This window comes from Camarhynchus parvulus, chromosome 9 (assembly GCF_901933205.1).
Source record: "Camarhynchus parvulus chromosome 9, STF_HiC, whole genome shotgun sequence".
Lineage (NCBI taxonomy): Eukaryota > Metazoa > Chordata > Aves > Passeriformes > Thraupidae > Camarhynchus > Camarhynchus parvulus.
In genome coordinates, this window is record NC_044579.1 from 24,977,916 (window position 1) to 24,990,636 (window position 12,721).

At 39.7% G+C, this 12,721-nt stretch overlaps 1 protein-coding gene across 7 annotated transcripts in view; it reads right to left on the reverse strand.

Annotated features, from left to right (window-relative positions):
* PER2 (period circadian regulator 2) overlaps positions 1–12,721 on the reverse strand; it is a 49,765-nt gene that overhangs the window by 6,292 nt on the left and 30,752 nt on the right. For all 7 annotated transcript variants that reach the window (XM_030954236.1, XM_030954234.1, XM_030954238.1 and 4 more), the window contains 10 exons: positions 9,103–9,209; positions 8,280–8,433; positions 7,995–8,103; positions 7,343–7,474; positions 6,101–6,197; positions 5,420–5,576; positions 5,210–5,337; positions 3,549–3,722; positions 3,033–3,293; positions 1,445–2,292 (listed from right to left, as the gene is read on the reverse strand). In XM_030954236.1, coding sequence (XP_030810096.1) covers positions 1,445–2,292; positions 3,033–3,293; positions 3,549–3,722; positions 5,210–5,337; positions 5,420–5,576; positions 6,101–6,197; positions 7,343–7,474; positions 7,995–8,103; positions 8,280–8,433; positions 9,103–9,209 — 2,167 coding nt within the window. The remainder of the gene's footprint in view (positions 1–1,444; positions 2,293–3,032; positions 3,294–3,548; positions 3,723–5,209; positions 5,338–5,419; positions 5,577–6,100; positions 6,198–7,342; positions 7,475–7,994; positions 8,104–8,279; positions 8,434–9,102; positions 9,210–12,721) is intronic.

The window sequence follows — 12,721 nt, forward strand, 5'->3', positions numbered from 1 at the left end:
GATGGGATCAACTGGCATAAGAAGGGCATATGAGATGAGCCTTATTAATTAATGCATTTATTACTAAATGTAATAGCTGTATTACTAATCAGGTGAATGATTAGTAATAAATCCATTTCACTTCATATTCTAATGTTGACATGATTATTCAAAGACCAATAACATATGCCAAGAAATAATGAATGGACTGACAGGCAGACAGGGGGTCCTTCAGTAAGACCAACTGAATTTCTCTTCAAATTAATAATTTAGTTAATAATATAGTGTCATAAGAAAGTAAGAAATGTATTTTCTGTTCACTGTTGGCAGCACCTACTGTCCTGGACAAGTCAGATTTTACCCAAGCCACTCACAACATACTAACAATTGCTCCTACTGTAATCTACCTCAAAGGATTTGCAGCAAAATCCCTCTGTTGGTTGGGATGTTCCATCTCATTGAGGTGAGAAGAGTAGCATTGAGAGTAGTAAGAAAATGTTCCCAGGTGCTTCCCAGGCAAGATCACTGATTTGTTTATTTTGAAGGGAGGGAGCATTAACTACACTAATTTTTAACCGAATCAAAACTTGTCTGCAAATCAGTTTCAAGATTCAATATTAGCAATTAAGGCTGACAGAACTTAGCAAAACATGTAATAATGGAAAGAACTGACTTTACCCTGAACACATTTCTGAATAATGGAAGGAGGCAGCCAAAAAAAAAATAGGATGCTGCTCCATCCCATCAGCATTTATAATGATACTCCATGGTGCCTTTAGAAAGCAAAAATAATAGTTTACATATTTCTACCATGGAAACCTTTACAGACATATTACTCCAGCTCAATTTATTTGTTAGACTGATTTATCAAACTGAAATGAGCCAGGAAATAAAAAAATCCTGAAGTTACCAAATCGCTCAGCACAGTTTTAGTGCAACAAACAAAACAAAAATGAAGTTATGGTCTCCAAGAAATGAATTCTTCATTTACTTTGGTTGTTTGTCTGTAAACACAGATGTAGCTTTAATTTAAATCAGCTTCTTTCAGACCACTTGCAGACTGTTTTTCCCATGCACACAAATTCACTAGCACAAAAGTTTTTGCTAAAAATAAAGTGCTAGTTTATTTCAGTGGTTTTCAATGGGCTTATCCATATTCTTATTTTCTTCAATGAAATGGAACAAAACTCTTTCAGGGTGTATTTCCAAGCTTCCTAGTGTAACTTTAGAAGAATGATGAAGTAGATTTAATTTTTAAAGGTTGAAGCTGTTTGTACTTCACGTTTTGTTCAGTTTGCTCAAGTCTGAATTTATAAATTCACAACTACAATTGTGAATTTATCAATACAATTGTAATGCTCCAGGCATTATGTAACTTCTGTCTATTGTTACTAAGTTGCCCTAGAATGGAAAGGACTGGAAATGATGCAGCAGAGGCAGGAGAAGGGGTGTGACCCAGACTCACAGGTAAGGATTCCTTCCCACTGCCGTTGTCTGCTGTGCTGATGTTGCCCATGGCTCCCTCCTCAGCCAGAGCTCCGTGTAACCCTGCAGCAGCCCCGCTCTCTGCAGTTTTTGTGGTTTCTTCCAGCTGCAGGAGGTTCAGGGGAGAGCTGCACCTGGACTGGAAGAGGGGAGGTGAAGCCTGGTCCTGAGGAGGCGGCGACTGCGGAGTGCAGGAGCGGGAGGGGTCGGGGCGGGGCTCGGCCACCGGAGCCCTCTCAGGCTCTGCCGGGGGGTTGTACTGGAATGGCTGCGCTGGGAAAAACGCCTGCTGTGGGAAGGGGCTGCCTGTGGCAAAGGGGGGCTGTGCTGGGAACACCGGCTGTGAGGAGAAGGCCGCATGGCCAGGGAAGTTGGGCTGGCCGGGGTAAAGCGTTTGAGGTAAGTTATTGTTCATCTCCGGGTACACGTAGTTGGGGAGCACGAGAGCCACCACAGGGGTCATGAAGGGTGCAGAGAACTGGGATGGCCCCACAGGGCAAGGGTTTGCAGAGTCTGGCAAGTGACTGAAACCAGAGAGCGACGTTTCAGGAGCCGGTGGCACCGTCCCTGCTGCTGGGAAAACAGGAAGGGAATAGGCAGGCATGACAGTGGGGAAGGACACTGCTGAGTAGCTGGCTTGGGACGTCTCTGATGGTGACCAGGCTGTGGCATTTAACCCTTGCAGGGGGAAGCGGTGGGGGAATTTAGCCCCAGAAGTTGTGCTGTCTGAGGATTCCTGCGGTTTAATGCGCTTCGATTTCCTGTTCTTCCCGCTCTTCTTCCATGGCTGATCCATTCCAGACGTGGCGTTTCTTTGTCCACGGCCACCTGCAAAAGGAAAAGTTGTAAGAAAGGTTATAAGAATGCAGCTATACAGGACCTGTATAACTATTTAAATTAAAAAATTAAGATAACAATCTAAAAAAAAATGCTTAGCAGTGTCTGACTTCTGTTCCAAGTCACTACTGAAATGAGAACAAAGACAGATCATATCAAGCACTTCTGAAAATGCCATCCAGAGCTCCAAGGCCTAATAAACAAAACAATCTCACCACTACTGCTAGTCTCTGCCATTTCCATCCTGCTGATCACATTATTACCTTAAAGGCAACAATTATCAGATTGTCTCACCAATTACACAACAGTGGAATGGGGAAAACTGGAAAACAAAGGAGCTGAAAACAAAACAAAACCACAAATCTGAACAAAACACAGATGGCAAGACAGAAGGAAAAGAAAAGCAAGGGAATACAAGCACAAATACAGTAAAGCAAACATTCTGAAGGTTTTTTTGTCCCTCGAGAGTAGATGCATGGCAGTAATAGTACAGAGAACAGACAAAAATCAAAATATTAGTTACTAAAATGTCCATTGTGACACTAAGAGCAATATTCTGCTTTAATCTTTGAGCAAGATTTGTCAGAAAATTTTTCTGTTGGTTTTGAAAATAGCATGCAACTGTCACGGTTCACACTGGCCCCACAAAACCACTAAAAATAGCAATGCCCTCCCAACAGGATTTGCTTGCTATATAAATACAAGTTCTATGGTGAAAACTATTGCCATACCACGTTCAGCAGGCCGTCCTTTTGGTTTATCTTGTAAGTAGTAATTGCAGTGTGATTGGAAAATATTAAATCTCTTTATTTCTTTGAATTTGTTCAAGAAGCTCTGCTCCTCTTTTTGTGTATGCACCGCAAGCACTTCCTTTGTAAGTCCCAGTTTTTTAAATGGTTCCTTTTCTTGATTTATGTGTGCAGAGCTGGATGGAGGGGCAAGAAGTTGGCCATCTATGATTTCTGCTCCACTTGGACCATCTTCTATCATTTCTACAGGAACAGAAGGCAAAATACTCAAGATGAAGCAAAGGAAACCCTGTACATGCATTTTTAAGGTATTACAATTCTGTAATAATTTTGCTGCAAGTTTAAGATTACACATGCCATCCCTATTTATTCCATTTCCTAAGGCCACCTTGGCTGGAAGAAAATATAAGTCATGAGCAGACATCAGTTGTACACGTTTGAAATTTGAACTTGCTAGCACTTGCCATCTTGAAGAAAAAATATTAGCAAAAATCCTACCTAATTCAGGTTGTGTTTTTTTGTCTCCAACATGAACAATGGTGCTACTGTAGCTGCACTGACTGGTGAGAGACACAACACTTTCAGGCTTGCCAGGTAAAGCCAAAGATGTTAAATGAGCACCAACCACTGGGGGACCACTCGATTTACCAGATGCCTTCAACACAGCAGGATCTGTTAAAAGAAATAAAGTTGCAGCTTACTGAACATAAACAAGAGCAAATTCAAGTTACATGCTGCTAGGGCTGCAAAGCAGTAAAGGCCAAAGTGTGCTTGACAAGACAAAACAGTGAACTTTTTACTTTATACATTCCAGGAATAGAATGACTGTGGAGGAACAATGCAATCCTCTAAGACCCATATACAGCCAAACCAAACCTTTTCAAAAAGGGGTATTTTCCTCTTTTTCTGGTCTTCACTCTTCTTTCATGGCACAATTTTGGAAGAAATTGTCTAGCCTCTTCAAGCCCAAGAGTAAGTTGCCCCAGCTCCCACAGGGTTGTACACTGATTTCTTTCATTAGCTCGTTACTGTAAGAGCTTTGTTTTGAGCATCCAGCTATTTAAAATTCTCTCCCCTGAAAGCTACACACAGTAATCCAGCAGAGGTCAGAGCAGTGCCTCACAAAACAGCATTAAAACATTCCTGCTCTCATAGGAATACTTCCATAACACATGTTTAAGATCTAAAGTTTGCTTTTTTCCTGACTGGTGACTTCATCTGTCTCGGGCACCAGTGCAGCAAAGAGCTGGTGACCCACATCATCTCCTGCCAACCAGAACCACAGAGACTCTAAATTACAGCATTTCAACCCCTGCTGGAGGACTCTTTGTTCCTGGTCTACTGATACCTTCTAATTTGATTCTAAAAGCTGCATTAGAACTTCTTTCTGAAGCTCATCAAATAGCCAAGATCATTCCCAAAACCAATTTTTGAGAAACTCCACTGGACACTCTCCCTTCAGCCTCATATAATGACAAGGTAGAATGAGCCAATCTCTCATTTGCATGCAGCTCTTCACCAATCTCACAGTCCTTGGACTAACCAGTTACAAATCTTCACTCAGCTCCCCATCCAGACAAGGGACTATGTAAATACTACATCTAAGGCCTAAAAAATGAACTGAATGTTTCTGCCTGCAGCAGACTTTTTAGACAGCTTGCCTCAGTAATCCCCAGCTTTTTGTCTTCATGGATGAATACTGGGTTCTAACATCTTACAATACACAGAACAGTCCAATGCTGTATTTTACCTTCTCTTGTTCCTTTTTTTAAGCAGAAAACTAAGATGTGTATTTTTGTTGCAATTAATTAGCTGCTAGGTTCTTCAGCTGATTGCTCTTACAAGTCCTAACTGTGAAATGAACTTCCTACATTTGATAATGATTCAAGTCCTGAACCTCAAAATCCTACTGTATTTTGCACAGTACAAACTAGTTTATTGCATCTACAATCCAGATATGCATATGATATGCATCAACTACTCAGTATTTTCATTGTAAGGAAGATACTAATGATAAAAGTTAAATCACCAACATCAAATCCTGAGAAAGAAGCTATGAGGTCATGCCTGAGATACACTTGTCATTATTCTGCAAAGAGGCAGCATCCAACTGCCTGCCAGCAAAACTCAGCTATGAAAAAGCTCTGATGTAGAGTTACCTCCCAAAGGCTGAATAGAATTATCAGCTGCTTTTGGTTCATGAACTCCAGAACTCAGTGATGCAACACTTGTTGAAGGCTCACATTTTCTTTTTGCCGTACCAGGCACATTACAACTCTCCAAGTACCTAAAATATAAAGATTTTGCAATATTAGACATACTAGTCCTGTGTCCAGAGGTCAAGAGTAATTTACTCACAGGTTGCTCACCTGATGACACTGTCCAAACAGCTGATCTGCTGATAGGAATACACAGGTTGCTCTTTCCAAGCCAGCTCTTCAGTAGTCACATTTTTTGGAGCAACTGTTCCTGCAGTATCCTTTCCCCCTACACCTTTCACCTGGCCACCAGCAGTATTCTGTTTTTCTGTGGAAAGAGAGACTGCTATTATGCAATTAAGACATTAAATCCTTACAAACTCCCCAAAAAGCAACAGTAGTAAAGGTTTTTCATTTCTACATGTTCAGCAGGTCACAAATTAACCACTGTAATGCACCAATAAATTAATATTATGTAAACATTTTTCTGTCCTTATGAGTTATAAAGTTTAATTAGATTGCATATGGATCCAAAAGGAATAGACACTATGACTGTAAGAGAATATATATAATTAGGGTTGAAATCCACTCAGGATGAGGACAACTCTAGTGCCCACTTAAATTATTTCAAGACAACAGCTTTAGGCCATGCCTTAACTGTGTTACACCACTATTGATTCAATACAGCCCAACACAGGATTTTCCTGGGCACAGTAGAGAGACACAGGACAATAAAACCTGAATTGATAAAATGCTGTCTTTATGCATTGAATAGAGCTCAACTAGAAAAAGTCCTGCTGCCATATTACCCAAGGCATCAGCACAGGAGACTAAGAACTGCTCATGTCTTACCTGCCAAAGACTCTTTCTTGTAGTCCAGTTTTGCTTTGCTGTCAGTGAAAATATGCTGTCCTTTATTCTTGACCTTACGGGCATACTGACAAACCTCCTGAAAGCAGTTTGGGAAGAACAGTTATTTCAAAATTTTGACATAAAACATTATGCACAGTGATTCCTCAGTAGACTAAATCTAACCTCAGTTAATCTCTATCTTGCAATTACTTTGATCACAGGAGAAATATGTATACAATTCTATTGTGCAGCTACAGAAATTTGGAGTTGAGAAGAGAAGAAATTTAAAGTATGTTTCCTGTAAACAATTACTCTGTATTTCTTTTAATCTGTTTGAATAACTTGGATAGGAAAATATAAAATATCCATTACAAAGATGACTTCAGGAAAAAACCAAACCTATCACTTGGTAAAAAACCCTAGAAATCTAACCAAGCACTGACAGGATGTTGCAGAACTGGACTGTAACAGCCTTCACTGTCTGTGGAAATAGTGAAGGAATGCCAGGCATCTATTTCCCTGTTAAATAAGAAATCCTGAGACTTCATCTGCTTACTCCACCAGTGTTTAAGAACTGAAAGCCAGGAAAGTGACCACCTTGGCAAGAGCAGGAGTCTGCAGAGTCTGATCACAGAAGCACAAATCAGATTTGGGAGAATTAGCCTACAAGCAATACAACTTATCAAGGAAAATTTTTGGCTTTCAGAATTAAACGCAAAGTAAAGTTCTAAGCACAAACTACAAAATTGTTTTATTCCATTCAATTTATTTCATTCTATGTAAATGCTGTATTTTTGCAACATTAAAAGTGATCAGGGTTGAGCTATCCCTTGGTTCTGCAGGTATTACTGCATTTAATCTTCTTACTTTCATTTGGGAAAACAGTAATTACAGACTTTCTCCTCCCAAAAGAAACTGCTTTCACATATCTGGCTGGTTTTCCAAGAAACACAGCATATACATGTAAGAGACATTAAGTGAACACACTGTACAGGTTTAAATTCTCTATAACACTGACTTTCATGTCTATCACTGTGCTTCAGTACCCTGAGGCTTCATCTACACCAGAAATGCTTATTCTCTCAGACAAAAGGGTTTTTCTGTATTAAACAAAAAAAGAAAGATGGCATTTTCTTTATTCTTTTTCATATTTCTAATCTGAAAACATTATTCTAAAAGTTAAAAATCCCCACTTAGTTTGTTTTGTGCCACATACTTGAAAGAGAAAAATCAAAAACCTACTGGTTTGTCCTTATGAGTGTCTTCATTATTATTTCCTGTGCTGTCACTGGAGGATGCCACACTCATCAGGTGCTCATGTGAACCATTGCTACCCAGACTCCCATAGCCACTGGATCCACTGTTGTGTACAGGCTGTTAAAACAACATAAAAAATATATATATGTATGTATTATGTATGTATGGTATACACACACCCACCTCAGGACACCAGTAATTCCATGTCAGGAAAAGTGATTTTATTTTACGCTGGGTTTTCTTGTTGCTTGGGTTTTTTTGGGTTGTTTTTTTCCTGGGGTTTTTTGTTGTTTTTTCTTTTTTCTTTTTCGTTTTGGGTTGGGCTTTTTTTTGCTTGTTTGTTTTGTTGGGGTTTTTTGGTTTTTTGTTGGTTTTTTTTCTTTTTTTTTTCTTTTTGTCTTCTTTTGTTTGTTTGTCTGAAGGACTCCACAAGTACATGAAATTCTGACGGTATCAACTGGAGCTTTAATGCACTTCAGTAGGTCTTGTGTGGTAATGATGAGTGCAAGGAATTCCCAGGATTGGGGCCAACAACTCCAGTAGAGTAGGAGCAGCTACAGACATTGTGACAGCAAGCCAGAGAGGCTGTCCCAGCAGGATGTGAGCAGGGAAGGAAGGGGCAGAGCCCCTGCTGTACCTGCAGGAGGAGCCGGTAGATCTGCTCTGTGATCTCCTGAACGCTGGGATGCAGGATCCTGTCCTCTGTGTAGTTGGGAGCAGCAAAGACATCTTCATTTAAGGGACCCCTGCACAAACCAAACATACACCAGCTCACTGCAAATGCAAGTGTTTCAACCACAGAGATCGGTTTCAATTTACCACCTACATATCCTACACAGAATTTAATGCTTATTCTGTTCCCTCATCTTAAGGATCTCTATGTAAACCTGAGGGAAGGGAAAACAAAACCATCCTGACTTACGTCCTAACTTTGTGTCTCCCAATAATAAATGAAACTTTTCGGCTCCAAGGGTTGATGAAACTGGACCAGCTGGTGTCCATGGTGATATAATCTCCATTCCTAGTGCAAAACCTGATTGGTGAATAGTCAAAAGGCTGCCCTCCATACTGAAGAACTGCAATGAAGGAATCAAACAGGAATTTCAGATTAATGTTTGCACAATTCCACGTAACAATTCAGGATTTTACAATGAACTGTACATTCATGGAGGGAATGGACATTCAATGTACTTTATGGAGGAAGATGATACTTGAGGGAACAAATACTGGGTATACTGATGTATTTAGAAATACTGAGCTACCAGAATAAGCAGATCTTCATAATTTACTGGACTATGGTCAAGAAAATCACCTTTAGAATACAACAAACTAGAGAAGGCTGAAGAAGTGGCTTTACAAACTGCCAGAATGGCTCTTATTTTCTTCTCCACGAAGTAAGAGAGAGTAACATGTAAGATATGACAACTTCTATCACATCATTCTCATACTTTTCTTTATACTTTTTAATTAATTTCATACATTTCATACTTTTATGTATGAAATATTAATTTATAGTCCATCTGTTAACGATATGTATGCTTCTTAGAAAGTACAAAACTGTGTCATTTCTCATTTTCATGGATTTGCATTAAGAATCAAGTTGTGCAGTAAAAGATTCAGTATTTACTTCTGGAAAAAATCAAAGTCACAATCAATTTTCTCCTACTACTTGTTGAGGTCTTTGTAGTCATTATAATTAAGTTCAAGGAAAAAAAATTATTTCTACACAGGAAGAAGTTACATACTTTTTTTGTGAATTGCTAGCATTAAGGGTCTGTCATTTGGGTGAAGATGCACCAAGACTGGTGTTCCTATTAAATCCTGAGGTAGGTATCCCAACAGAGGGACTGCTCTGGAGAAAGAAAGACAAAGAAAACATATCAAAAATCAAGTAGAATAAATGTACATTTCATATTTGAAATGTTTGCATTTGAAGCTTTCTTTGCTGCTTTTCCTATGAAGAGAATGGATAATTTTAAGTTTACATTTGGTGAAAAAGCAGTGCCAAGTTAACAACAGTCATACACTTAGGGCAAGGGAGGCTTTGTTTGTTTCTGGGATGGTGTTTGAGACCAAATCAAGGAGTCTGCTACAGCAGTTCTGTCTTTTCTTTGCTGCCTAACTTTAGAGGATAAATATTTACCCCAATTTTAAAAGAGCATTAATGAAGTTTAATCTTGTAAAACTCTCATGAAGGTAAATAGTAGCCCAATCCCTTGGCTGGGAGCCATGGCTAAGGATCACAGGATTACCACAGCTGAACCAGCACCAGGGGAGCTGACCAGCACTGAAGACAACTTTCTCACAGGCAGGTGAAGAGTTCAGCTCAGAGGAGCTGCAAGGGAGCAAGCTTATTAACTAGAGAATTAAAAGCAATGGTACTAAATTCCTGCATGTTATCCATGACCACTTCTAGTGATGTGAAAAAACTAATTTATGTGACAAAACAATTTTTATTGATCACTTCAAGCATTTGCATTAAGGATAAAGAGTGAAAGTTCACAAATACCACTCTGCACCTTACCCTGACGGTTAACAACTGAAAATGTACTTTGGAAAAAAAAACTTACTAAGTCAACACTACTCAGTGACGTTTAAATTGCCAGATGCCAACAAGTCCTCTTGTAAGCTCAAAATGCTGTACATCTTCCCCCAGCCCCACTCACTGCCAAAGGCCCAGGGGCAGGGAGATATGAGATATCTGAACAGCTTTAATGGAGAACTCAGCCCCAGTGCACCAGACAGGGGATGTGTGTCAGGCAGGAACTCCAAAGCATTATGCAGCAAATGCCTTCAGCACTGCACTTCCAACAACCCACTGGAATTACATCAGTTCCCCAAAACATCAAACATACCCTTCCAGCAAAGAGGCTGAGGGGAAAGTGGAGAGCAACTAATGCCTTATTATCAAAGCAATTAGTTTAATAATCAGTCTTAATAATCAGTTTTAAAAGCTTGTAGATGAACTAAAGCAACAGAGCAGAAAGTGGCATGGAACTCATACCAAACCAGATCACTTTGACACATTGACATTTAGAAGTGCTGCCAAGTTCAAAGCACATGAGAAAAGTTGTGCTGCTAGAGGACTTTAAAATCTCAGTCAACTCCAAACAACTTCAGCCAGGGCTTCATCAAATAAACCACAAGAAGGTTTTGTTCAGCACTGCTCCTGTTTGCCACCTGCTTTATGAAAGTCAGGGATCTGGAATGTGAGACTGAGCTGGCCTTGCCTGCTCTGATGAAAAGGAAACTAAAAGATGATCCAGGACTTCCCACACTGCTGGAAAGAGGAGTTACAAAAATGGAGTGAAATTTTCTTCATGGTGCCAGACAATAAAACTACAGGCAATGGTCCCAGACTGGAGTCTGGAAAGCTGATGCTGGATGTTAGGAAAAGGTTTTTAACAGAGCAGTGCAGCACAGGAGGTTTCCCATACAGACTGAGTCATCTCTGTCTCTGAAAGTTTTCAGCCATTACTGAGACAAGGCCACAGCTGACCTTAGCCAGGACTGGGCAAGATTTCATTTCAAGCAAAAGGATGGAACCAAGACCTCCAGCCCTTCAGTGCTCATATAATGCTGCATTTGAGAATATCTTGGCATCATTATGCTTCCTCATAAAAATTCAGAGGTTAAGTTAATAAATTAATTTTATGAATGCAAATACACGAGTGGCATAAGAATGGCTGATGAGGAGATCAGCTGCCAAGTTTAGTTCGTGTTTCATAGAATGACATTTAAAGTGTCAGAAAACATGAATAAGAAATCTCTTTATATTATTATTGTAAGTTACACACAAAACTGCTTTAAGTTAATTTACAAAGATCATTCCACTATGAACTTACACCCATTAAACATGTGAAGTATCAAATATATTAAGGCAAATATATGTAGGAATGATCCATTTGATTTCAAGAAAATATTTATTTTTACTTAACATACTCTGTGCAGAGATTGACCTGCAGAGTTCAGACAAATATGCATTTTTCCAACCCATGAACACGTACTGATTACAGAAATTAACTTTATGCAAGTCAAGCAATGGTTTCAGGGTTATGTTATGAACAACACTCAGTCAACAGCAGGTGCTCAGTTGCACATTTTCAAATATTAGGACTCTGCTTTCTTTAAGAATCTCGTGTTTTGTGTATTCCACCAAACCCTGGAGAGCTTAAGAGTAACAAACTGCATATGCATATCTTGGTAAACATTTATCAGGCTGCCAATGCTCTCAGGAGTTAAATAATTAAAAGCAAAATCAACTACATAATCACAAGAACAGAAATAAATGACACAAAGTCCTAATTTCAGACCAAGATGCAATCAACCCTCACTGGAAGTGCTGGAAAATGGTATTTGAGAACAAGTGGTAACATCAAACTAACAGAAAAGAAGCTTCCCTAGGATTCTCAAGGAAGGATTTACTGGACTTGCTGCACTCAAGCCCAAGAATAAGGGCAAGGCTCCCCACTCAGCAATTTTGCCATTTCTGTTAAATGACTGCTGGAGATCACTGAGCTGTGCATGCACAGAGGAACAGAAGTTTTGCACTGTGCCCTCAGCCTCTTTGTAAAGATAAACCCACTCTGCAGCTGGCTTGAAGCATGTGTGGAAATGAAGGAGACAGAAAAATCCATGAAGAAGACAGAACTACAGTGGATTAAGTAGTTCTTTTATCAACTTGAGCTGTTTAGAGGGACTGTATAAAGCACAGCATGGAAAAACAGTTTGTCAGCATTTCACTGTCTGTCCTACAGGAACTCAGCCACAACATCTGCCTCTCTACAGGTAAAACTGTCTCAGAAGTCAAGCAGTGCTCTTTTTACCTTGACTCCATCTTAGTCAAACATCACAATAACCTCCTTTCACCAATCCCCCTCTCTTCTGCTGCATTTAAGGATTTTGCCAAGAATGAAATATTTTTTTAGAAACTAGATTTCTACCCAAAAAATACCACAGAATCTCAAAATTGTCCATTATGCTCCTGCTCTGTCTGAAGACATCCCCCCATCTCAACCTCCAAAGAAAATTTTAGCATTCTTAGAATGCTTAAAAACAAATGGGAGAATCTCAGCAGCCAGATATTACCGCTGCAGCTCACTTGGGTTTTGCTATGGAGAAAAAAAAATCAAAACAAAGCACCATATACAGCCCAAATATCAGAAACCATCACAAAGGAAATATCAAGGAGAGTGGAAAAGGAAGGGGAAAGGCAGTGTTTTCAACTCAGGAATAGGTGAATTCTCTTTTAAAGTCAAGTCCCCAGGGCTCAGGATTGGGTTTAATGTCTTTATCCATGATCTGGCCAAGGGGACAGAGAGCACCCTCCATCGGTTTGCAGACAACAGCAAACTGGGTGAGAGA